The sequence below is a fragment of the Sceloporus undulatus genome, chromosome 1 (genome assembly GCF_019175285.1).
Source record: "Sceloporus undulatus isolate JIND9_A2432 ecotype Alabama chromosome 1, SceUnd_v1.1, whole genome shotgun sequence".
NCBI classification, from domain to species: Eukaryota; Metazoa; Chordata; class Lepidosauria; order Squamata; family Phrynosomatidae; genus Sceloporus; species Sceloporus undulatus.
Window position 1 is genome coordinate 306,088,526 of NC_056522.1, and position 24,096 is coordinate 306,112,621.

Genomic DNA, 24,096 nt, shown 5'->3' on the forward strand with positions numbered 1-24,096 from the left:
CTTAGGCAGGCGTATCGTATCACTCAGGTTAAGGCAGATCATTATGTCTTATGGGGCATATCTGCACTAAGCCTTAAGAAGTTGCTGTATTAGAAGTGCAGAAAGCAAATGGTGGTTGAAAAAGTACAGTTTGGCAGACGAGTCCCTCACAGTACACACAATACTGTTGGTTTGGGCCATCTCCATTTCTGCATATGCCATGCAGTAAGTTATAGAGTAAGAGATGCTAGGAACTGGCATGCACAATGTGTGAAGCTAGGGTCATGTCTACATACATAAACACATACACATTACTGTTTCAATATTTGCTTCATCATGGCAGGATGTCTTGAAGCAATTCCCTCTAAATAATAATTAAGGCATCAGCATCCTGAAAACTGTTTCAGTTCATTTAGTGAAGGACAATATGGAACTCCATATTCTTATAGCACATAAGCAGATTGGGAGAGGTTTATAATGAATAGGATAATGAAATGTTTATAATGACTGTTGGGATAATGGGATAAGGCAAGTGGGTAGAGGACTTTTCTCACTTCTTCATAACATTAGAACACTGAGTCACATAGAATAAGTTTGTAGAAAATTCAATTCACAAAAGGAAAGTGATGTTTTACAGATAAGCATTTCTGATGAAACTTGTTGCCACAAAATACGGTGACATTTTATGCAATCTGGCTTAATTATTTTTAAATGAGTTTTGAAGAATTCTGGGAGAACCGATCTATCAAGGGTGTCCCTTGAATCCCAGGGTATTCTTCCTGCTGTGGTTATAAGTTTCCTGGAAGCCTCTGACAAGCCACTGAGGGGAAACAGGAGTTTGGATTAAATGTACCCTTAATCTCACTCAGCAAGACTCTTCCTACATCCCTATGTACAATGGACAATAACCCAGTGGCATTTTGCTAGACACACAGGTGGTCAAACAATATTATCACTTTGCATGGAAATGTTCCAGTTATCTCAATATTCCTGTGCACATTAATCTTCCTTCCAGCCATCCTCATTGTGTGTGAGATAAAGCATAACATTTATTCTGACACAGAAAATACTGCTGACAACCTCATTTTAATTCTTACTTTATTAGCTATGTTTCCTACTGTACCTTCTCCCAGCAGGAACAAATAACCGTCCCTTGTTTGTTCCTGATTTCTCTCTCTGTTCTTTAGATATGCCTTAGCCAAGGAATTCTGAGGCTATACTTCAGGGGTGCCTCTTAGCCTTGTCTCTGTTAAAGGAATGAACCCACCCTTTGAATATTCAGATTAAAGCACACTTTGATTGACTTCAGCAGCTTTGGTTCTCTGTTTTATTTTTCTGAAAAATATTTGAGTGATATTTTGGACCATAGAATTCTCTGTAATTTGCCCTATCAAAATAGCATTCCCACTAAAACAAATGATCCAGTTGTAGCCCTCCAGATGTTGCTGGATTCCAGTATCATCAGCCTTATTCAGTAAGGCCACTTATAAAGTGGGATTTCCACTTTGACAACATCCAGAGGGCTATATGTTGCTCAACTTCAGCATCCTGTTTTCAAATTTATTTTTGCAATAGTTCATCTGAAATGGAAGGAGATCTTTGGATGGGTTTACAATGATGTAGTAGAGAAACTTCACTTAGAATGTTTGAAAGTTGCACCATTTCTGCAATTTTCTATTTTTTACAAGTGAATTCCAAAGCTTCTCTTTTTTTGGTAGAGGAGCAAACTCATGAACACATCAAGTGGCAGGTATTGACTACATCTTCAAAAGTATAGAGTACAGTCGGCCCTCTTTATTGACGGATATTTTATACATGGATTCAAGCATCCACGGCTTGAAAATATTCCAAGAAAAAAGTATAAATTCCAAATAGCAAGCCTTGATTTTCCATTTTATATAAGGGACACCATTTTGCTATGCTATTATATTTAATGGGACTTGAGCATCCACGGATTTTGGTATCCACGGAGGATCCTGGAACCAAACCCCAGTGGATAACAAGGTCCCACTGTACATAAAAACTTCATTTAATTATCTAGATAATGTATCACTTAAGGTTATCAAGAGCTTTTTTGTTTACAGCAGAGTCACAAATGGGCATAGACCAGGATAAGCAGCAGTTCACTTAAGTCTGAAATTCATAATTAAGACCCATTATCAACACATATAAGTGCTATCTTGATGCTTTGACTTGGTAAAAGATAATACAGTGGGTCCTTCCTTTACGCGGGGAATACGTTCTCCCCCCCCCCATGTAAAGCAAAAAATGCATAAGCTTGAGCCCCATTATATCCAATGGGGCTCATGCTTGCTGTGCAGCTGTGTGCGCGCCCTGTGGCCGCACACACCATTTGCAGGCCGCGTGGCAATGCGTGCATGTGGGGCACTTGCCCATTTCTCAAGTGGCTTCAGCATATGCTGAAAGCCACCTATAAGGAGCCTGCGTATGGCGTGGGCTCACTGTACTTTCTACTGTGCCCTCTTAGAAATGGGATTGTTTTCAGTCTCACTATTATTTGTTTATGTGTGTGAAAACATGTATGTGTATGGAACATGAGATAAAGACGATACACCTTTACTACAAGTAACTGCTAAGTACAGTGGTACCTCGGGATACGAAATACCCAGGTTACGAATTTTTCGGGATACGAAAAAATCCCATAGGGATTTATTGTTTCGGGTTACGAAAGTTTTTTCGGGTTACAAAAAAAACTCCGGCGCTATTTTAAATGGAGCCGCGGCAGAGCCGCGGCTTTTTCCCCATTAGCGCCTATGGGTTTTCGGCTTACGAAGGCTTTTCGGGTTACGAAAGCGGCCGCGGAACGAATTATTTTCGTAACCCGAGGCACCACTGTACAAGAGGTTTTTTTATTCACCAAAAAAACCCTGAAAGCTCAGGCCATTAGAAACATCAAAACACGAAGGATATGCATGTATTCTACAGCAGTGGTTCATAACATTTGGTCCTTCAGATGGTTAAGACGTCCATTCCCAAAAGCCCCCACTTTCAAACCACTCTTAAAGAAACCCTCTCTAGATCCCCTTGTAAGGAACAACTATAGGCCAGTTTCTTTACAACCATTCTTGGGCAAGGTGATCAAGAGGGGAGTCGCTTTCCAACTCCAGGCTGTTTTGGATGAAGCCGATTATCTGGACCTATTTCAAACTGGCTTTAGGACAGGATACGGAGTTGAGACTGCCATGGTTGCCCTAGTCAATTATCTCCGTCTGGGCATCGACGGGGGTAGTGTGGCCCTGTTGGTGCTCTTGGACATCTCTGCGGCATTCAATACTGAGAGAGTTGGGAATCAGGGCCCCATACTTCAGTGGTTCTGTTCCTGTCTCTCGGGCAGATTCCAGATGGTGATGCTGGGGGACAGTTGTTCTCGTAAAAGACAACTGACATCTGGTGTCCTCAGGGCACCATTCTGTCCCCCATACTTTTTAACATTTACATGAAGCAGCTGGGAGAGATCATCCGGAGACATGGGGCGTGATGTTATCAATATGCTGATGACACCCAAATTTATTTCTCTATGTCTCCAACTGCTCCAGTGACTAAGGATGGCATCTCTCCTCTGAATGCCTGCCTTGAGTCAGTAATGGGCTGGATGAGGAAAAACAACCTCAAGCTGAATCCAGAGAAAACAGAGGTGCTCGCGATAGTTGCTCCTGGTCCAAGGAAGGAGATGTGTCAACCCATTCTTGACGGGGTCACACTTCCCCTGAAGGATGAAGTTAGCAGTTTGGGAGTACTCCTGGACTCGCCTCTACAGTTGACATCTCAGATGGAGGCGATAGCCAGGAGTGCAAGGTGTCAACTTCGGCTGATACGCCAACTGCATCCCTACCTGGCTCAGGGAGACCTTGAAACAGTAGTACATGCATTAGTCACCTCTTGTTTAGATTTCTGTAATGCGCTCTACATGGGGCTACCTTTGTACCAGGTTCGGAAGCTTCAACTGATCTAGAATGGTGCAGCCAGACTGATCACCAGAACATCGAGATCAGAGCATATTACACCAGTATTGAAATCTTTACATTGGCTGCCGATCAGCTTCTGGGCACAATACAAAGTGTTGGTTATTACCTATAAAGCCCTATATGGTCTGGGCCTGAGTTACTTAAGGGAACGCCTCTCCCTACATAATCCACCCCACACTCTCAGAACATCTGGAACAAAAATATTAGAATATCCTAAAACCAGGTTGAAAACTACCCCTTGTAGAACATTTTCTGCGATGGCCCCTAGATTTTGGAACAACTTACCGGAAGAGATCCGTCTTATGACTTCTTTGGAAGCCTTTTAAAAAAGTGTCTAAGACGGATCTCTTCTAGCAGGCCTATCCAACTGATCTCCTTTAATCTGATTTTGAATAATATTTTACACCTGAATATGATGACTTGATCCTCATGATTGTGAGCAATACTGTAACAACTCTTCCTTTTTTACTTTCTTTTCTTTGATTGATGTATTCCAAATTATATATGTACTTGCTGTAATCCCGCTTTGATCCAAAGGGAGAAGCGGGAAATATAAATAAAAATGTTATTATTATTATTTATTAAGAGAGATTCTGGAAGCTGTTTTAGAACATCTAGAGGGCCAAAGAATAAGACTTTGAAGCTTGTTATGTATAACTGGCTTCTTAAAGGCTGTGCCATGCATTTGATAAAATATAATAGGAGGTTCTCCCCCATCTCTGGCAACTACTCCAGTTTAGACCATGCTGAGTGTAAAGGCTGCATATGGTTGCCTCCAGCAAAACCTAAAATCCCATGCATAAAAGAGCCAAACAAAAACAAAAGCATGAATTAGGGCTCCACCATTTAGCATGTGATCTTCTCAGAAGCACATTTAATCCAATAATCATTGAAATTCCTTGATTGAATGAATACCTTTTGATAGATTAAAAAGATGTCCTTGTTTTTTGGGTGGTTTATTTATTTATGTAACGTGTTTTGTATACTGTTTATATCCTTAAAATAGTTGCTAGTTAGCATTAAAAAAAAGAAAAGAAAAATTACCAAGTATGTCAGGTAGCACTTTTTTTTAAAAAATTACAGTCAGCCCTCCATATCACCCGTATTTTTTGTCCACAGATTCAACCATGCACAGCTTGAAAATATTCCAAAAAATATAAAGTCCAAAAAGCAAATCTTGATTTTGTCATTTTATATAAGGGACACCATTTTAGTACACCATTATACACAATGGGACTTGAGCATCCATCGATTTTGGTATCCAAAGGGGTCCTGGAACCAAACCCCAGTAGATACCAAGCGCCCACTTTTCAAAATATGAAGAATGATAGCATTAAAAATTTAAAGTAAAAGTAGCAGTAAAAATCCCCAAGGTATAAAATAAAACTGATCATAAATTCATTTTAAATGTTTTTAAATTGCCCTTAAAGTCCAAATTGTTCCAGTCGTTACTGAGTCTTTTAAAAATAGAACATCTCGGTCTTTAATGCCCACTTAAAAAAACTCTGGGAATGAGACCTATGTGCATCTCATGGCAGAGTAATCCATAAAACAATGTATATAAGAACTTACTAAAATTCTAGGTGTTTGCAATCACTGTAGAAAAGTCATTCCTTCATCTTGATCACAAAATGAGGAAATAGCATTTCTAAGGTGCTGCAGAAAGTGCTTGTATGAACTAAAACAATCTTTCAGTACCCCACACCCTGCTGACATGTTGGACTACAGTTCCCAACTATCACAGACATCAGGGCTGGTATTTTGTAATACTCCTGAATACCTGGAGGGCTCCAGAACAGGAAGCATGATCTAAAAAACAAAGAAAGGGTGCTTTCCTTTCCTTTAGAAATAGTACTTTTTCCATATATAAATGTATATATGATTGATTGATTGACCAAAGAAAACTTTTAGTCAAGTTGACAGTTTTTCTGTAATTCATGCAGATGGAGAACATTTGCACATAATTACTTATTCCTTAATATCATAAGACTTTCTTTCTCCTCCATCCCCCAGGTAGAGTAGCATTCTGTGTTATCCTAAAACCTATTTCAGGGAGTTTCCCAGCATTCTAGGAAAAGGTTTGAAGGCACACGTGTGCATGTATGTGCATGTATGTGTAGTGGAGGCCCCTCCTGGTTTCTGCTGATAATTCTGTCAGTAAAGGGAGAAGACTGGATTCTGTCCTTTTAGATATTTCCCTTCATTTCATAGAATCATAGAGTTGAAAGAAACCGCAAGGACCATCCAGTCCAACCCCCCTGCCATGCAGATCTAAATCAAAGCATCCCCGACAAATGGCCATCCAGACTCTGTTTAAAGACCTCTAAGGAAGGAGACTCCACTACACTCCGAGGGAGTTTGTTCCACTGTCGAACAGCCCTTACTGTTAGGAAGTTCCTCCTAATGTTGAGGTGGAATCTCTTTTCCTGTAGCTTGCATCCATTGCTCCGGGTCCTAGTCTCTGGAGCAGCAGAAAACAAGTTAGCTCCCTCCTCATATGACATCCCTTCAAGTATTTAAACAGGGCTATCATATCACCTCTTAACCTTCTCTTCTACAGGCTAAATATCCCCAGGTCCCTAAGGCGTTCCTCATAGGGCCTGGTTTCCAGACCCTTCTCCATTTTGGTCGCCTTCCTTTGGACACACTCCAGTTCCTCAACATCCTTTTTAAATTTTGGTGCCCAGAATTGGACACAGTATTCCAGGTGGGGCCTGACCAGAGCAGAATAGAGTGACACTATTACTTCCCTTGATCTAGACACTATACTTCTAGTGATGCAGCCTAAAATTACATTGGCCTTGTTAGCTGCCGCATTGCACTATTGACTCATGTTCAACTTGTGGTCTACTTGGACTCCTAGATCCCTTTCACATGTAGTCTTGTTCAGCCAGGTATCACCCATCCTATATCTGTGCATTTCATTTTTCCACCCTAAGTGCAGTACCTTGCATTTTTCCGTGTTGAAATCCATTTTGTTAGCTTTGGCCCAGCTTTCTTGTCTGTTCAGATCATTTTGAATTTTGATCCTGTCCTCTGGGGTATTAGCTACTGCTCCTAATTAGGTGTCATCTGCAAATTTGATAAGTATACCCCCAATTCTGTTTGTTTGGCTGCTATAGCCATAGTGAAAGCCATACACATCACCACTGCCTGTTAGAAATCTTGCTATGCCCCATGGCCCACCTTTCACTTTTTTCATCAAGCAATGGCCCTAAATGTTCCCATGTATTTTTAACTCCCACAGATGCTGGAAATTCTGTTTAAATAAAAGTTATGGTATTCAGATTGATGAGTTCAATATCTGGCAGCAAATTATGTGATGGTGTGAAATTAAAGATTTATGTACACTACTTTCCATGTTTAGCATGGGAATAGAATCCCATTTGTTAACTACTCTATCGGGTCTTCTAAGAACATTAACCTATAACAGGAATGGGGAAAATCTTTCCAGTCCAAATTGATGACTTCAGTCTAGGTCTTATCCCCCAAAGGTTAGTTAAAGGTATGGGACCTGACTCAAATGTTGCATTTTTTTAGCAATAGCAATTACAATAGCATGTACATTTGTATACTGCTTATCAGTGAACTCAGCACTCTCTAAATGGTTTACCATCTGTAAGCTAATTTCCCCCCAACAAGCTGGGTACTCATTTTACCGAACTATGAAAGGATGGAAAAAGTCAGCCTTGGAGCCCTGGGATCGAACTCACAACCTTGTGGCTGCAGTATCGGCATTTAACCACCATGCCACCATTTACATTTCTATAACAGGATTTCAATATTTGCCATCATATAGAGATAAATGTTTATAATGAGATTGTGTAGCTATACCAGCACAGTGTCACAGGTCCCAGAGCTCTTTCCCTTCCACCTGCCAGGAGCTGTTTCGCTCCGCTCAACCACACAGCCAGGTGGTCTTCCTCTCTACTCAGCTACCTTGGTGTTCTCCTATGAAGCACAGTGTTCTTTCTTTCTCCTTACTCATGCTGATGTTCTTTCTCTTCCTTCATCCCCTCTGCTCCAGTACAATTTCTTTCTGTTCTTTCTCTTCTACATCTTTTCTTTCTTGATAGTCTTTGTTTCCCATGGTGTTCATTCATCCTTTCCCTCTGCTCACTCTTCTCTTCCTCTCGTTTACCAAGATCCAGAATCTTATCTCTTTCACAACCCTTTCTAAAAGGTTGGGAGAAGCATCAGTCATAGCTGGCATGGTGTTTTCCCTGTCTAGAGGCCCTGTGAAGAAATGAATATGCAAGGCCAGACTGCAGCTTTCTCTCGGCTGGTTAAGAATTCTGTCATCATTAGGAAAATGGCATGGCAGGCTAAATTAATTAAAATTAACCAATTTCATGACCTAAATAACCAGGAAATACATTCCCTTGGATCTCTTTAGTTTGTTTGCCAAATTCCAGGAATCTACATTTTGCAATCTTGGAGCTATTGTGGAGACACAATTCTTTTCTTTTAGTCTAGATTTCAAACAGAAGACACTGGGGGGATACAGACAGGCAGAAAGGAGCGCTGAGACGGCGCCCCTTTCTGCCCCGAATTGTTGCTTCACCAACCGCACGGGTGCGGCGATGATCCACCCCAAAAAGGAGCTGCGAAAAGCAGCTCCTTTCCATGCTGCGGCCAAGGCGCCATTAGCTCCCCGGAGCGGTGTGGTGACGTCTCTTGTGCGCCTCCCCATTTGGACACAGAACACAAGACACGTCATTGGCAGGCACAGCATGTGGACACATGTGCGTCCAAAATGGTGCCGGGAGAGCACGGAGCGTGCAGACACTCCACACTCCCCAGTCCTTATCTTGGCCCCGGGCTGCCGCAAAGCTGGTCTGTACCAGGCCATTGTTGAAATTGTTCAGAATTATGGCGCCAACTTGTGAAATATCACATTTATTGTACTGTGGTTGCAAAAGCACAAAAGTGTTTTAAAATGAAATATTTGTATATAACAATATAAAAACAACATCTTGTTTGGAAAGCAACCATGGCTCTTGATTCTTGGAGTAATTTACAAGACAGAAGAAAGATGGAAATTGAGCCAAACACATCATCTTTTGTATTTCCAGGTAAGGATATATGGCTATTCCCATTGTTTTATGTTACTGCTAGTATGCATAAAGTTTCTGCTTTCTGATGAATTTTGGCTAAAGGACATAATGTTTAGCAATCTTCTGCAACTTGCTGTAGGCCCCAGTCTTGGAATTCACCATGTTGTATCTCAATTTGCTAATAAGCAATATGGGAAATGAGATTATAATCTCCTTGTTTTCTCATGTCTCTTTGAACAAGAGTGAAAAGGTCTTTCAAGTGTACTTGTTTCACATTGGAATCTATGGATCTCAAGTGTCACGTACCATTTACCTGATACCTTTTACCAAGTCAAAGATACTATTACACTTTTCTCAAGCCAACAGATTGAACATTTTAGTCTTATTCCTGCACAAGTTGGCTGTCTGTTATGTTAAACAAACTGCATATAGTCTGTTTTCTGTTCCAAGTATCTAAGGCTGACTTCTCTATGGCTGTCTAGACATTGTTTGACTTTTAAAAGATCTTCTGCACTTTTAGGTTTTTTGAACTTTTATTCTAGTAAGTTTCCTTAATCGTAATTATTTATTTGGATGAAAATACAAAAATTGCCCCCCCCTTTTTTGCTTTACCTTTAGGATATGGAATGTTGCACAAATCCCACTGATAACCCCAACTCCTGATTTGTCTTTCTAGGGGATAAAAAATCACTACGGGAAAGAGCTGAAAGAAATACAGAAAATCAAGAGGATACGAGCTATCCCCTTGAGCTCACCACATCAAAGCAAGGGAAGAGTCCCTACAAACGCAGCTTTGAAGAAGGTATATCCCAACCTCAAGCAAAGAAAAAGAAAATAGATCTCATCTTTAAAGATGTCCTAGAGGCTTCTCTAGAGTCAACAAAGATGGAAGAGCACAAGGTCACGAGGAATTCTACTCCTTCCACTAGAAAGTCTTCCAGATTCCAAGCACAACATGCCTCAGAGAATTGTGGAACAGATATTCAACAAAGCTCTCCAAAACACAGTGGAAGCAGAAATGAGAGTGAGTGGAAGGTCTCCCGTGGTTCCTCTTTCTCTGTGTCCAAAGAAACTGGCCTGCTGGAAGATGAAGAACCCTTATCCTTTAAAATGAACAGTTCCACTAATTTCTCTCTGGCATCAATAGATGATGATGCCCTTGGTATGCCAACAACTTCATTATGTCCTAACTGTGTACGGTTAAAGAAGAAGATTCGTGAGTTGCAGGCTGAACTAAATATGTTGAGATCTGGCAAATTAGTGGAACCATCTTTGCTACCTCCTCAGGTACCTGAGTACCAAGCATTTTCATACCCTGCAGGTAAGTTACACACAATAAAAGTATTCTGCAAGCACTATATAAGGAAAGTCTTTTTTGTCAATTATGTATTTTTACTGTAATCTGTGCATTTTCAATAAAAAAATTCCATTGCAGCGAATTTGTTTGCTGTATTCTTGATGCTTTCCCTTACAGTAGAAAGAATAGCATGCTGTTCTTTAGGATGTATGACTGGCTTTCTGAACTAAGTGTGAAATATAATGGCTCATGATGTGTCTGAAATATCTATATTTTTGAAGAACTTTATAATTTTCTTTCATTGTGTATCTTCTTGATGCCTTTTGCGAACATGAAAGTAGCCAGAATGAGACTGGGGTTTGCTGCCCTGTATTTGAAGTATTTGAAATTGTGATATTAAAAATCAAAAGGTCTCAAAATGTTTATAAACCAAACTTTGTTCTAGTAATAGGTTCCATTTTCCTGAAAACCATATGTAGCCAAGGATACATATTAAGTGGGGTAGTAGCTGTCATGCTGTTTTGTGGGTGGGTGGTTTGTTTTGTTTTGTTTTTGAATTCTTCCTTAAACATTTTCCTGTTCTCTTTTGTTTGTTTGTTATGCTTGTGCAGCTTCAGAAACCATCATGTCTGTTCCCACCATCATGGAGGATGATGACCAGGAGGTAGATTCAGCTGATGAATCAGTTTCAAATGACATGATAACAGCCACAGATGAGCCCTCCAAGATGTCTGCCGTCACCAGGAGGATTCGACGCTTCAAACAAGAATGGTTAAAAAAGTTTTGGTTTCTGAGGTACTCCCCTACCTTGAATGAAATGTGGTGCCACGTCTGCCGGCAGTACACGGTGCAATCTTCTCGGACTTCAGCCTTCATCATTGGCTCTAAGCAATTTAAGATACACACTATAAAACTTCATAGCCAGAGCAACCTCCACAAGAAGTGCCTGCAGCTCTACAGGCTCAGGATGCACCCCGAGAAGACAGAAGAGATGTGCCGCAATATGACTTTGCTCTTCAACACAGCCTATCATTTAGCTATGGAAGGCCGGCCCTATTGTGATTTTCGACCTCTTGCAGAACTACTGAGAAAGTGTGAACTCAAAGTGGTGGATCAGTATATGAATGAGGGCGACTGTCAAATCCTAATCCATCATATTGCTCGAGCTCTAAGAGAGGATCTAGTTGAACGGGTCAGGCAGTCTCCCTTCCTCAGCATCATTTTGGATGGGCAGAGTGACGATCTACTTGCTGACACAGTTGCAATTTATGTACAGTATATCAGCAGTGATGGCCCACCAGCCACTGAATTTCTCTCTCTACAAGAGCTGGGTTTTTCTGCAACAGATAGTTACATTCAAGCATTGGATAGGGCTTTCTCCTCCTTGGGAATAAGGCTTCAGGATGAAAGGCCAAGTGTTGGTTTGGGAGTAGATGGTGCTAATATTACTGCTAGCCTGAGAGCTAACATGTACATGACAATCAGAAAAACTCTGCCTTGGTTGCTTTGTTTACCCCTTATGGTACACAAGCCACACTTGGAGGTATTGGATGCAATTAGTGGGAAAGAACTTCCATGTTTGGAGGAGCTGGAGAACAACCTGAAGCAGTTACTCAGTTTTTACCGTTACTCCCCAAGGTTGATGTGTGAACTAAGGATCACTGCAGCTACTCTCTGTGAGGAAACTGAATTCTTGGGAGACATTAGAGCAGTCAAATGGATCATTGGGGAGCAAAATGTCCTCAATGCTCTGATCAAGGATTACCTGGAAGTGGTGGCCCATCTCAAAGATGTCAGTGGGCAAACACAAAGAGCAGATGCATCTGCCATTGCCTTGGCTCTCCTACAGTTCCTTATGGACTACCAGTCAATTAAGCTGATATATTTTTTGCTAGATGTAATTGCTGTACTTTCACGCCTTGCCTTTGTCTTCCAAGGTGAATACCTCCTTGTGTCACAAGTGGATGATAAAATAGAGGAGGCTATCCAAGAGATCAGCAGGCTGGCAGATTCCCCTGGTGAGTATTTACAGGAATTTGAGGAGAACTTCCGTGAAAGCTTTAATGGTGTTGCTGTGAAAAACTTACGGGTGGCTGAAGCCAAATTCCAGTCAATTCGAGAAAAGATATGCCAGAAGACCCAGGTCATTCTTGCTCAAAGGTTTGAGCCCCGCACCAGGGCATTTGTGAAAGCATGCCAGGTGTTTGACCTTACAGCTTGGCCAAGAAATGCAGAGGAGCTTATGGGCTATGGTAGGGAAGATATGGTGCAAATATTTGAACATCTGGAAGCAGTGCCAACCTTTTCCACTGACATCATCAGAGAAGGCATGGACACCAGAGGGAGTTTGCTGATGGAATGGCGAGAACTCAAGGTGGATTATTATACCAAAAATGGCTTTAAAGATTTAATCAGTCACATTTGTAAATATAGGCAGAGATTTCCTTTTTTAAATAAAATAATCCAGATCCTCAAAGTCCTTCCCACTTCAACAGCCTGCTGTGAAAAGGGACGCAATGCCCTTCAGCGAGTGCGCAAAAACAATCGTTCTCGTCTTACCCTAGAGCAACTCAGTGACCTTTTGACAATTGCCGTTAATGGACCACCTATTGCCAACTTTGAAGCCAAGAGAGCATTAGATAGTTGGTTTGAGGAGAAATCTAGCAATAGTTATGCACTGTCTGCAGAAATGCTTAGCAGGATGTCCTCCCTGGATCAAAAACCAATGTTGCAGAGCATGGACCATGGATCAGAATTTTATCCTGATATTTAGCAATGAACGCCTCTCATTTAGAAAGCTGTTGAATTTTTTTAAAAAATCAATACTCTAAGCTTTGATATGTTATATGAAATATATATTATATATATATATGTATGTATGTATGTAAACGCCACACTGAAAATTTAAAATCAGATGAAAGCTAAGAGGATTTTTTTAAAGAATAAGACAACACTTAACATTTATTGACATCTTCAACCGTGGCAGCTGCAATGTAGGTGGCAACATTTCATTCTTCAGAAACATGTGCTGAGGCCATAGGCTACATTTTCAAACTCATTTTATAAGCTAAACTTCACAGGCCAATGTCACTCTACTTCTCACTATAATTTTGTGTGTGTGTGTCTGTTTTCTATCTGCCTTTTCCCTGTTGTTAGTCACTTGTTGAGCCATTTCATGCCTTTGCTTATGATCACTGGGATTTCTGAGCCCTTTGTGTAAGCCTTGGAGCTTCTTTCCAACTCCTTAACTTTATCTAGATTAGAGTGGTTCCTTACTCATTCTTCCGATGATCTGGTTAACTGTTTTGTTGCTTATTTCTGTCAATTAGCTTGTGATGCCCCCTTTTGGTATTACACTCCAGTGGGCATTTTCAGCTTAAAGCAGATCTCCTGTGACAATTCTAGTAACAAGGCATATATCTTACAATATTGATAGCATGTTCAGATGAAAATAACATAATGCAGATGATGGGAAATCTGGGGGGAGGGATTGTTTTTGCATTTATATTTTTATATAGTAGGGGGATAAGAAAAGTAATTGAAACTCTTTACTGAAAACCTGGGCTGCTGTGGAAGCTAAATAGCCAGTGAATCTAATACCATAATAGGGCAGAGACTCACTGGCTTAAAATATATGTATGCTAATTTTATGTTATTTATACTCGGTCTTTATAATCATAAATGAATTGTGTCTTCTGTTTGGTTTTTTTAATGAAAGAAATGCCTGCTATATTTTGTGGCAGGGAGTATCAATGCAAGAACCAACTTTGGTTGTTATCACATGGCAAGGTCCTTTGAGAGGTTCACATATCCTCATTTGACTAAGATTTGATTTTCCATTGGCAAAAGGAAAATGAAAGATGGTATATTCCTGTGAATGGTTTCTTTTAAGGTTGCACATTTGGGCAGGTGCACAAAAATAGGATTTCCAGGTGAAATGATAAAAACATTTGTGGAGATATCCTTTTTTAACTCCATTGCTTCAGGTCAAATAAGCCCAGATGAGCACAAAATCTCCACAGCTGTTTGTACCATGTCATGCTAACTATGCCATGGAGCACTACCATAATAGCGCTAAATGGTCACAGGAATGAGCAGAATCCTTTTTGCCCCAAAGAACTACTAGGATGGCATGTTTCCAGAGGGATTAACCTCATGCCAGTCTGCATTGTTTTGGATATACCTACCACAATGATGTCAGTTACACTGTACCTTTCTATATTCCTTCCCAACACCCCCATCTCTCCCACTCCCTTCCTGTTGGTCTTGGTGCTAAGGTATCTCTGGAACCATTGCTGCTAGATGATCGCTTTTCATTTATATAGATATATAATTTTATTTTTTAAACAGTATGTTTTCAGTTATTATGTAGCCTGTTGTTAAAGCAGTCTCTCTTACAGTATATCTGCACCGGTGTCCTTTGCTGCATCTATTTTTATTCTTCTTGTCCCTCATTGGTCTAGTAATAATTTAGCATTGTTCCCTTACATATGTGGTTCTTGTTTTCAGGACTCGAGACTCATCATTTTTTTTAAGAAAGCATAGAAGAACGTTGATATGGTATATAAAAGAAGTAGGGATAGAGGGCACAGTGCCTTCATGCCATTTCCATGAGATTATAAAATATGTGCTGTTGTCTCCCACTCTAAAAAAGAGAAAACCTACAACTCTAGACTTGCATATACTTCAGAAATAATGCAGCTTGACACCACTTTACTTGCCATGGCTCAATGCTATGCAATTCTGGGGTTTATAGTTTATTGAGGCACCAGAGCTCTTTGACTAAATAGCTCACAAAACTACAAATTCCAGAATTCCATAGCATTGAGTCATGACAGTTAAAGCAGTGTGAAACTGCATTATTTCTGCAGTGCAGATTAGACCTTAGTGAGTTGTCTGTAACAAGTGTACATCAGCATAAGGATTGTAAAAGGGGAAAATAAGAGTTAAAGGAGAAGTAAAGGTTGTGGAAGTTGGAATATGGGATGTGGCAAATATTTGTCCAACCTAACTGGACAAAACAAATAAATGTTTCTGCTTCTGTCATGTGATACTGACTGGCATACCGGGATAGGTTGTGGGGGAGTGACAGGAGATAGAATATAAACTGAGGCAAGCAAAGACAGGGAGCAAATATCATGAAGTATAGATTGCAACAACTTCTATAAAAAAAATATGTACCTGGAGCAGATTGCAACAATTTACAGTTGAAAAATCCATTTAACTGGCCAGGAATCATGCACTGCCTTCTCACACCATTCCCCACCTTCATGGAGAAGAAGCCCAGAGGTTGGCCCCTGGTCTGCTTCCTAGTAGTGTCTCTCTCCTTCAACTTCACAAGCAATAGTTTGAGCTGGACTTCAAAATGTCATTCTCCACTATTTCCTTTGGGGTGTTGGTAGAAAGAGAGACTGACGAGGAGAGAAGATTGATCAGGGAATACAAATGCAACATAGTTGTGAGTGTTGTTAACTGTAGTTATTTGAAGAGCACTGATATGGTCAAAGGCAACTGCATATCACAGGCAGTGAGCAAAAAGCATTGCCAGTAATAATTTAGCCCACAGAGAAAAGTCCAGTCAGCTTAGTATTTTTTCATCAGCAATATTAACTCAAAGGTAGTTGTTAGTTACTCAAAAAGGGCACAACAGTTGGCTGATTTGATTATATAACAACCTATGAAAAAGATGAATACTTCCACTATTTCCTTACTGCCACTGTTTCAGCATTTTATGGGCCCTATAAATTATGTACAGTCCAACATGTACATGGTTAAACATGATATGGTTAAAAGAATTATTTTCTCTGGCTGACTTTGAAAGGGTTCAGATAAATAACAGAGCTTCTAGTCAAAAATATTTAAAGATAATTATATATATGGCTTATACTTTGCCGGGCTCCCTTCCTGTAAGTGCTAGTGTTATGGTAGACTAGGTAAAAAAGACAAAATTGTGATTTATATTAAGAAGCAAGTTATTATTTCAAAATAAACTGCATAGTTTTTAAAACATTGTTCCATTCCTCCCAAACATGACAAGCACTAACTAATCTGCACTTCACTTTGCCTATTCATTAGTCTGAACAAGAGAAAAAAATTAGAGCACAGTTTGTTGCCTTATGACAGGAGAGTAAGATACTACTCAGTTAATATTCATGAAAACTGTAGTAATTATTTATCATTGGTAATTAGTAAAGGACACTAATGGTACACATTCTTGTACTCTGATTAAGGCCCAAGGCTTAATGGTTTGCAGAAGGCACAAAATTAAATGATTTGTAGAGTATTGTCTGTGTGAAAGAATAATAAAATGAAAGACTTGGTAAGAAGAGAAAGGTAATTCACTGCAATCTTCTTCTGTTCCCATTTCCAGGAGTTTGAGAGCAGTCCACATTTTAAAAAATTGTCTGTGCTGTAACTAAATCAGGGCATAATCCAGCCAAAGTTAACCAATTTCAAGTCTCCTTAGTTTAAGTGAAAGAAGCAATCATGTGCTTAATTTACTCTCATTAAAACCAATCTTGTCTAACTTTGGTTATATCATATTCTATGTTTTCTGGCACTGCAATTTTTAATAAGTATTACTTGTCCATGTGGAAATAGTTAATATAACTTGGGTCAAAACTACACAGCTCTTTTAGGAGTCTGTTTACATTTACAGGCTTGTCTTAGCAAGGTTACAAAAATTGTCTTTCTTTTGGACAGATGATGAGTTTCCACAGCTGGGTTCCAAAATTGTCATTTCAAAACATGTTATACTTGGTGGTCAAGTATTGCTTGTTTTAGTGGAGCACAAAAGATAGATTCCTAAAGTAAAACTCTGGGTCCATTGAAATCAGTTCTATGCACATCATCATCACACCAGTGAAGCCATCATTTGAGTCAATATAAAGCTCCCCCACCTCCACCCCATGTGACACATTCAGAATTTGCTTTCAAGGGCTGGGAGCTGCCCTTGATTTTGGCAGATTTGGGGCAGCACTAAGGGAGGGGGAAACAGAAGGAAGGAGTGGAGAAATTCTTGTTATGCTAGTGGACGTATACTAGCTCTTAAGATTGCATCCTGACCCAAGAATCTAACCCACAGTCTTGTATAAAATATTGTAGTATCAATTTTCTTCTTGCCCCTTTGCAGTGGGGGGGTGGGATTCGTCAGTTATCAAATGGCTAACATACAGACTTAATTGTGTAGTCAAACTTGATCTGTTATGTGAGAGACATGTCAGCAATGCTGGATCAGATAAAGAGTTCCTTTGATATGGAAGTTGATAGCCAGCTGTGTGGAGATGCTGGGTAAGTAAGGATTAGAGTGAAATCATTGTGTTGCTGGGCAAAACAGGATTTCATTGCCTTTTGGAGGGGTAAAGCTTTCAGTAGTCATATTGGATCAAATATTTGTTTAAGCTCAGTTGTTATGCTCTAACTATTTGGTTGCAGGTTAAATCAGACCAAGCTAAAGACAGGTTGAAAAAAAATGCAGTAAAAATAAAGTACACTAGAGGGCATCAGCTGTTAAAGTATTCATAGATGTCTAGGGTGGCACAAGAGAGAGAACATTAATTTTTCAGCTGGTAATGGCCTACATGGTTCTTAGTCAAAATATCTTATATAGGTTTTTTTGTTTTTTTGTTGTTGTTTTTTTGCAGTCAGGAGGAGATAAAAGGGTCCATCTTCAGAAACCAGATGAATCAGTCTATTATGTTCAGGGAAGAGATTGTTAAGAATGTGTGAGCTCTTATATTTCTAAATGATAAAAAGATACAATTTATAATCAAGTGTTTCTATTGTGTTCAGCACCTAACTGACTAATTTGTGCATATCACTCTGTAAACCTTGACTCCTTACTGAGACTTTTATCTTATTGAGGACTGATTGCAGATATCCTGAGCGTCTTTTAACTCAGGCTCTTCCACAGTGGTATGTATGCATCTGGACAAAACATACTAAACACATAAGCTATCACCATACAGGCAGCCTACCAGTAAAGCATGAGATCAAATTCTTATGGCCAAAAGCCAAACACTACAAGGAGTATCATAACAAAACAGGAAACCAAAGTGTTTTTTCCTACATTTGCAAAAGCACAGTGAGGACACATGCATGGAAAAGGCAAGTAAGTCCTCTTATAGACTATTCAGACATTTTGATCCCACAGCACAAACATGACTGAGAAGAAATCTTTCAGATTATAGTTTTTTGTGGTTTTTTTCGGGCTATGTGGCCATGTTCCAGAAAAGTTTCTTGGCCACATAGCCCGAAAAAACCACAAAAAACTATGGATGCCGGCCATGAAAGCCTTCGACTTTCTGATTATGTTTTTACTTATCATGGTTTCTACTAGTATGATAGGACTGGTGTTTGTGTAGCAAAGAGTTGGCACCCATTTTCCCTATGGTTACTGCAGGTCTTGGAAGTTATTTTTTTGAGATGACAATTCCCAGAATCTCCCAGTCATCATGGCTATTGTTGTTCCTCAGTTCAAATGACAAAACAACAGAATCCATCCTCAACTCAAACCACAAAAGTGTCCCATAGAAACACAAAACTCTGCTCCTCAACTATTGTACTTTCACTTCAGTAATACTTCAATGCCAGTAATATCTATGCAATTCCTGTTTCCCTTTGCAGGCAGGTAGAATGTATCTGCTTGAAATTGGTGTACTGTATATATGTAATACTTTCTCCCATAACGTGCAATCTAAAGAAGTCAATGGGGCTTGAGCTTTAAAATCCTATTGCTTTCAGCTGGTATTCAGCTATCCCAACTTTCTCTGGATTGTCCCCTCACTGGGCATGATTTGACAAAGGCTGAGCACTTTAGGGCTCCAATGATTTTAGAGGAAGAGTCTTGAGCACATGCTCTGTTCTGCCATTGAAATCAGTGGGAGGAAAGACTTAAACTTTGGCTAGACTATGCCTATAGCCTATGTATGGTATGTCCCATGTAACAATTCATATACAGTAGACCACACCATATAAAATTAATTCTCATGGCTGTATGTCACTATATACAATAAGATTATACAGTATATTTATATATTTCTATGTGATCAATAGATATAAATAGATTTAGAGAACTGGTGTAAAGGATGGCTCTGTGTTTATGTGAGAGGCATACAGCACAGACAACTAAAGGTGTGGCTTTTAGACTTACTCCAATGTCTGCCTATCGAAAGAAAATATTTTGGTATATGTATAAAAAGGATACTGGCACGATGGTCAATGTTTTAAATAATGCCTGTGTAGCAGTACTGGGGACATCTTGTGATGTATGACAGTTAACATGTACCTTTTGGTGCAACATAGGCTGTAGATGCCTATGTTCTCACTTTAGCTTATATCTTTCTGATCCACTTGTGCACTTTCTGTCTTTACTTACCAACTGCAAATGAAAATACAGCTTGTGTTCCCCGTAATGGGTATTGCCTTGTATTTAGCAAACTGAAAGGTAGGATACATTTGAGTGGAATACAGTTGTCAGTTGCACATGGCCAAGTCCCATTGACTTCAGTGACACTTATGTTTGTGCAACTAGGATAGGAATACAGTATTTATTTGTAAAAGATAATGAGACTCAAAAATGAGGGAGAGGATAGTATCTGGAGAGTGGATATAGCATAAGAAGAAAATTCTGAGTGCAATGTTAAAAGGTGAATGTATTTAACTGGGGAATCATGATGCAGACATTCTATGTATGTGCAAATTGCATTGCTGTTTGGTTCTATACTGGCATCCTGTTTGGTTACATTTTCTTAAGTAAACTCAGCTACCTTTTCATTGTTATTGACTGACCCTTTAAATGGTTTTTAGAATGAACAGAGGGCTTCTGTCATCAGAGAACACTACCCTGAATGCTGAATTGTTTTCAGTTGTTCTGGCTTGAGGCATCACAACTGAACCACTCTGGCAAAATGCTGTTAATGTAATATTATCCTTTAAAATATGACTAGTAGAATCACACATTTGTTCAAGATCCAACCACAGTTTTCACTGATCAAGCTTTTGTGCAATTCATGCTAGGAGGTCTTTGAACTGAACTTTCCCTTTCTTTGCTCAGATTTGGACAAAGCCATTTTAATTCTGCAGCTGAACATTTTTTTTCTGTTGGTATGGCAGGTACCCTAAAATTTGCATTGCATGAGATGCTTCGGAGCGGGAAGGAGGGAATAAAATATTTGGACTTCCATCATCCAGGCACTATGTTATACCTTATGCAATTTTTGTTGTTGTTAAGATAACTATAATTATTTGGGGGATTGGAGCGGAAAATGTGGACATAGTTTTCCTTCAATCAAGCGACTACTGCACTAGTGTTGTGCAGCTTTATGTTGAGCAAACGTGCCACACACCTCTGGTGACAGAGGTTTGTTTATCCTCTTGTGATACATCAGGGCGTTGCCACCACACAACTCTGGAAACCCACCTCAGTTACAAACCTGGCCTACCTGAAACCCCATATGCTTCAGGACTGTAGAGTGTCAATCCATACAAGAACAGCTACCTAGAAAATGTTTTCCTCAGGACTAAACCTCATGAACAGTTTCCTTCTCATGGCTACTGGATTCTTCTCTGGCCCGCATGCTGCCAACAAAGCACTCTCACGCTGTACTGAAATCCCTCAAGCACTGCACCTCATGTATAGAAAGCTTTCCCAGCCAACACTGGGGAGGCACATCACACAAACTGTAATTGTATAAATGCAACAAGGAGGACTGCTGGATTTCTCCTCTTCAGGCATCCTCACATAACTCACTTTACAAGTACAAGGGGGTGAAAATACCTCCTCATGTTTTGCCTTCCCGCCACCTCTTCCCTTCACAAGCCCAGTCTCAAACAGTTAGTTTGACCATGCACACATGTAAAGGAGGGGAGGGGAGGAACAATTTAGAAATCTATTATTACATATGTATTAAAATGTTAATATCACACTTTTTCTGACAATGTTTTAAAATGTTATTAATTTGCGGACTATGCTTTATAGTACCTGTGTGAGAGGGGCTAGGACACTGGATACGAATAGAGCTATGTTGATATATCATAGTATGTACACAAAAACTATGCTTTGTCATACATTATACTTGTAAGATGATTATTAATAAAAAAAATCTTCAGTTTATCAAGATGGCTAAAGCGTGGCTTTATAATCAAAGTTCTTCCATTACATTAACAGGGAAGCTTCAAATTCTGCTAGAGAGACCTGCTGAACAACATCAACAGAGTGCATTCTTAATTTTCCCTCTGAGCAGTTCATCTCAGTCATGTGCAGTCCCATGTGCAAGCATAAACTGTCCATCCTCTCACATGAGACTTTACTTCCTTCCTCACCTTGTTAGCATTTTTGGCAAATTATTATCCATGTCAGCAGCCAAAACAACTGTGCTTCCTTTTTGTTACCACCAAGTAAGGAAAGTCAGCATGGCATAGTGGTTTTGAATGTTGGACAATGACTCTGGAGACCAGGGTTCAATTCCCAGCTTGGCCACGAAACCTACTGGGTGAGCGTGGGTAAGTCAAATGCTCTTAGCCTCAGGGGAAGGCAGTGGCAAACCTCTCAACAAATCTTGCCAAGAAAGCCCCATGATAGGTTTGCCTTAGGGTCACCAAAAGTCAGGAACAACTTGAAGGCCCCTACCAACAAAAACAAGTAAGAAGAACTTTGTTTCCACTTGAGCATTCTACAATCTTTCCTGTTCTCATTGCATGTGCAGACTATCTACAACAGTGAGAACAGGGGTTTTTGAGTATTTTTGTAGCACAGAACAGACTTTTTCACAATGATTAGGGACACTGTTTTCTAGTTTCCCAGTCAAGCAAGTTACAAGTGCTGTAATGGAAAAGGACCACAACACTGAAGGCTTCCCAATTTTTCATTATGAAAGCTACAGATGTGAGTGGGAAAAGACATAGCCGTCCTCTGGGCAAAGGCTTCTACTTATTTTACAATCTATATCCCACTTTCCACACGTAGTGTTTCTCAAACCATTCAGAGTGGTGATACTGTCCTCTCAATAATGGATCTGTGATATTGTGGGAATTCAGTGATACAATGTAAGAGTGGTATTATGTGGCTCTTTGCTTGTTTCCCCTGAAAAATTGTGGCTGTAAAGGGGTGAAAGATGTCCTTGAAAAATTTGTTCCCAGTCCACCAAGGACTTCTCTGACAGAGAAGGCTAAATCTCTCACAAAAGTACAATTCCAAGAATTCCATAGCATTGAGCCATGACAGTTAAAGTGGTGTCAAACTAAATTATTTCTGCAATGTGGATGCAGCCAAGGAAGAACTTCCTGACAGTACGAGCTGTTTCACAGTGGAACATACTGCCTCGGAGAGTGGTGAAATATCCTTTGGAGGTTTTTAAACAGAGTCTGGATGGTCATCTGTCAACAGTACTTTGATTGTGTCTCCTTGCATTGCAGGGGCCTGACTGGTTGGCCCTTGTGGTCTCCTCCAACTCTGTGGTTCTATGATTTTAACACATATCATGTCTAACCAATTTGACCAGTGTTGGCTGGGGATGATAGCAGTTGTGCTCCAAATCCTTTGAATGACACTGGCTGCAGAAAACCTATTGTATTAGGGGCCATACACACTCACATTTAACCCAGTTTTTGAGTCGAATAGATCTGGGATCACAGAATCAATTTGAACTAAAACAAAGTTCACACTACATTTTCCATTATAGAATGCTTCCGTGTGACCATGTCTATTTAACACGGTTTACATTCACACTTACTTTTGCAGTGGAACAAAATGGATTCTCAATCTTGAACGTATTTGAACCATCCTGGCACTTTTTTTAAAAAAAAATGTCAATCATATGATGCGCATGTGCATGTTTCTGGTTACACAAGCTTTCGGAGGTGTGGCCATGCACATCAGCTGTTGCTATGCACCTCAGGGGAAAATCCCCCATGGTACACATTGATCTACCCATGCCAGGGCTGAACCTCCCATGGCAGCCACAGATCCATGCCTCCCAGGGGAGAATCGTGTGTATGCATGTCTAACTAGATTTTGTGAATGTGTAGGAGAATTTTGGGAAAAGATTTCCTTGCAATTTTGGGCTGCGGGGATGGAAAAGGATTTTCACTTGTAGTCTCTATATATCCAGAAAGCACATTTCTTAAAATCAAACACTTTTTTTTGGCAGTAGGAAGACCTTCAGATCAGCACTTAGACCTATACGAAATTGAACCACCAAATTTTTTTTTCACCAGCAGAAGTCTGTTTTTACCTTTTTGGTTCTCCATAATCCTCCTGATTGGAATCTATTTGTGCTTCTGGAATTAAAATACAATAGTATTTCATCTACTCAATCTCTTACTGACACGATCCTTTATTCCATCAATACATTTAGTCACTAAAATATTGCAGCAAAGACTGTTACATTAAATCAGGTTTTTCTTTGCACAGTTCTAAATGTACAGCACTCTCTAATTATGATTAAATTGTTTCTCTCTCAAACTGCCTTGAAGGGCCCTATTCCACTAAAGAATAAAAGATTCTATCAAAGTAACACTGTGTCTGTCTAAGGTGGAAAGGGAGAACAGAAAAGAAGCTTGCGAAATCAGACAAGCAGTTTATCCTTTGGTGATGATCTCTTTCAGTGATGACTGTTCCTGCTAGGAAAAGAAGTATATGCATATAAAATAGCATTATCACTGCTTTTTGACACACCTGCTTTTTTCATCAACCTTTTTTGTGAAATTGTTGGATACTGAATAGATTAGATAGATAGATAGATAGATAGATAGATAGATAGATAGATAGATAGATAGA

General features: G+C 39.8%; 1 protein-coding gene across 5 annotated transcripts in view; it reads left to right on the forward strand.

Moving 5' to 3' along the window:
- The window catches only part of PRDM11 (PR/SET domain 11), an 86,697-nt gene extending 65,265 nt beyond the window's left edge, over positions 1 to 21,432 (forward strand). For 3 of the 5 annotated variants that reach the window (XM_042452855.1, XM_042452860.1, XM_042452865.1), the window contains 2 exons: positions 9,699 to 10,343; positions 10,931 to 18,440. In XM_042452855.1, the coding sequence (XP_042308789.1) occupies positions 9,699 to 10,343; positions 10,931 to 13,092 (2,807 nt within the window). In that variant the 3' untranslated portion in view covers positions 13,093 to 18,440. Of the gene's footprint in view, positions 1 to 9,698; positions 10,344 to 10,930; positions 18,441 to 20,432 lie in introns of those variants that run through there. The other 2 variants (XM_042452875.1, XM_042452882.1) reach the window with 2 other exon arrangements.
- The last annotated feature ends 2,664 nt before the right edge of the window (positions 21,433 to 24,096 follow it).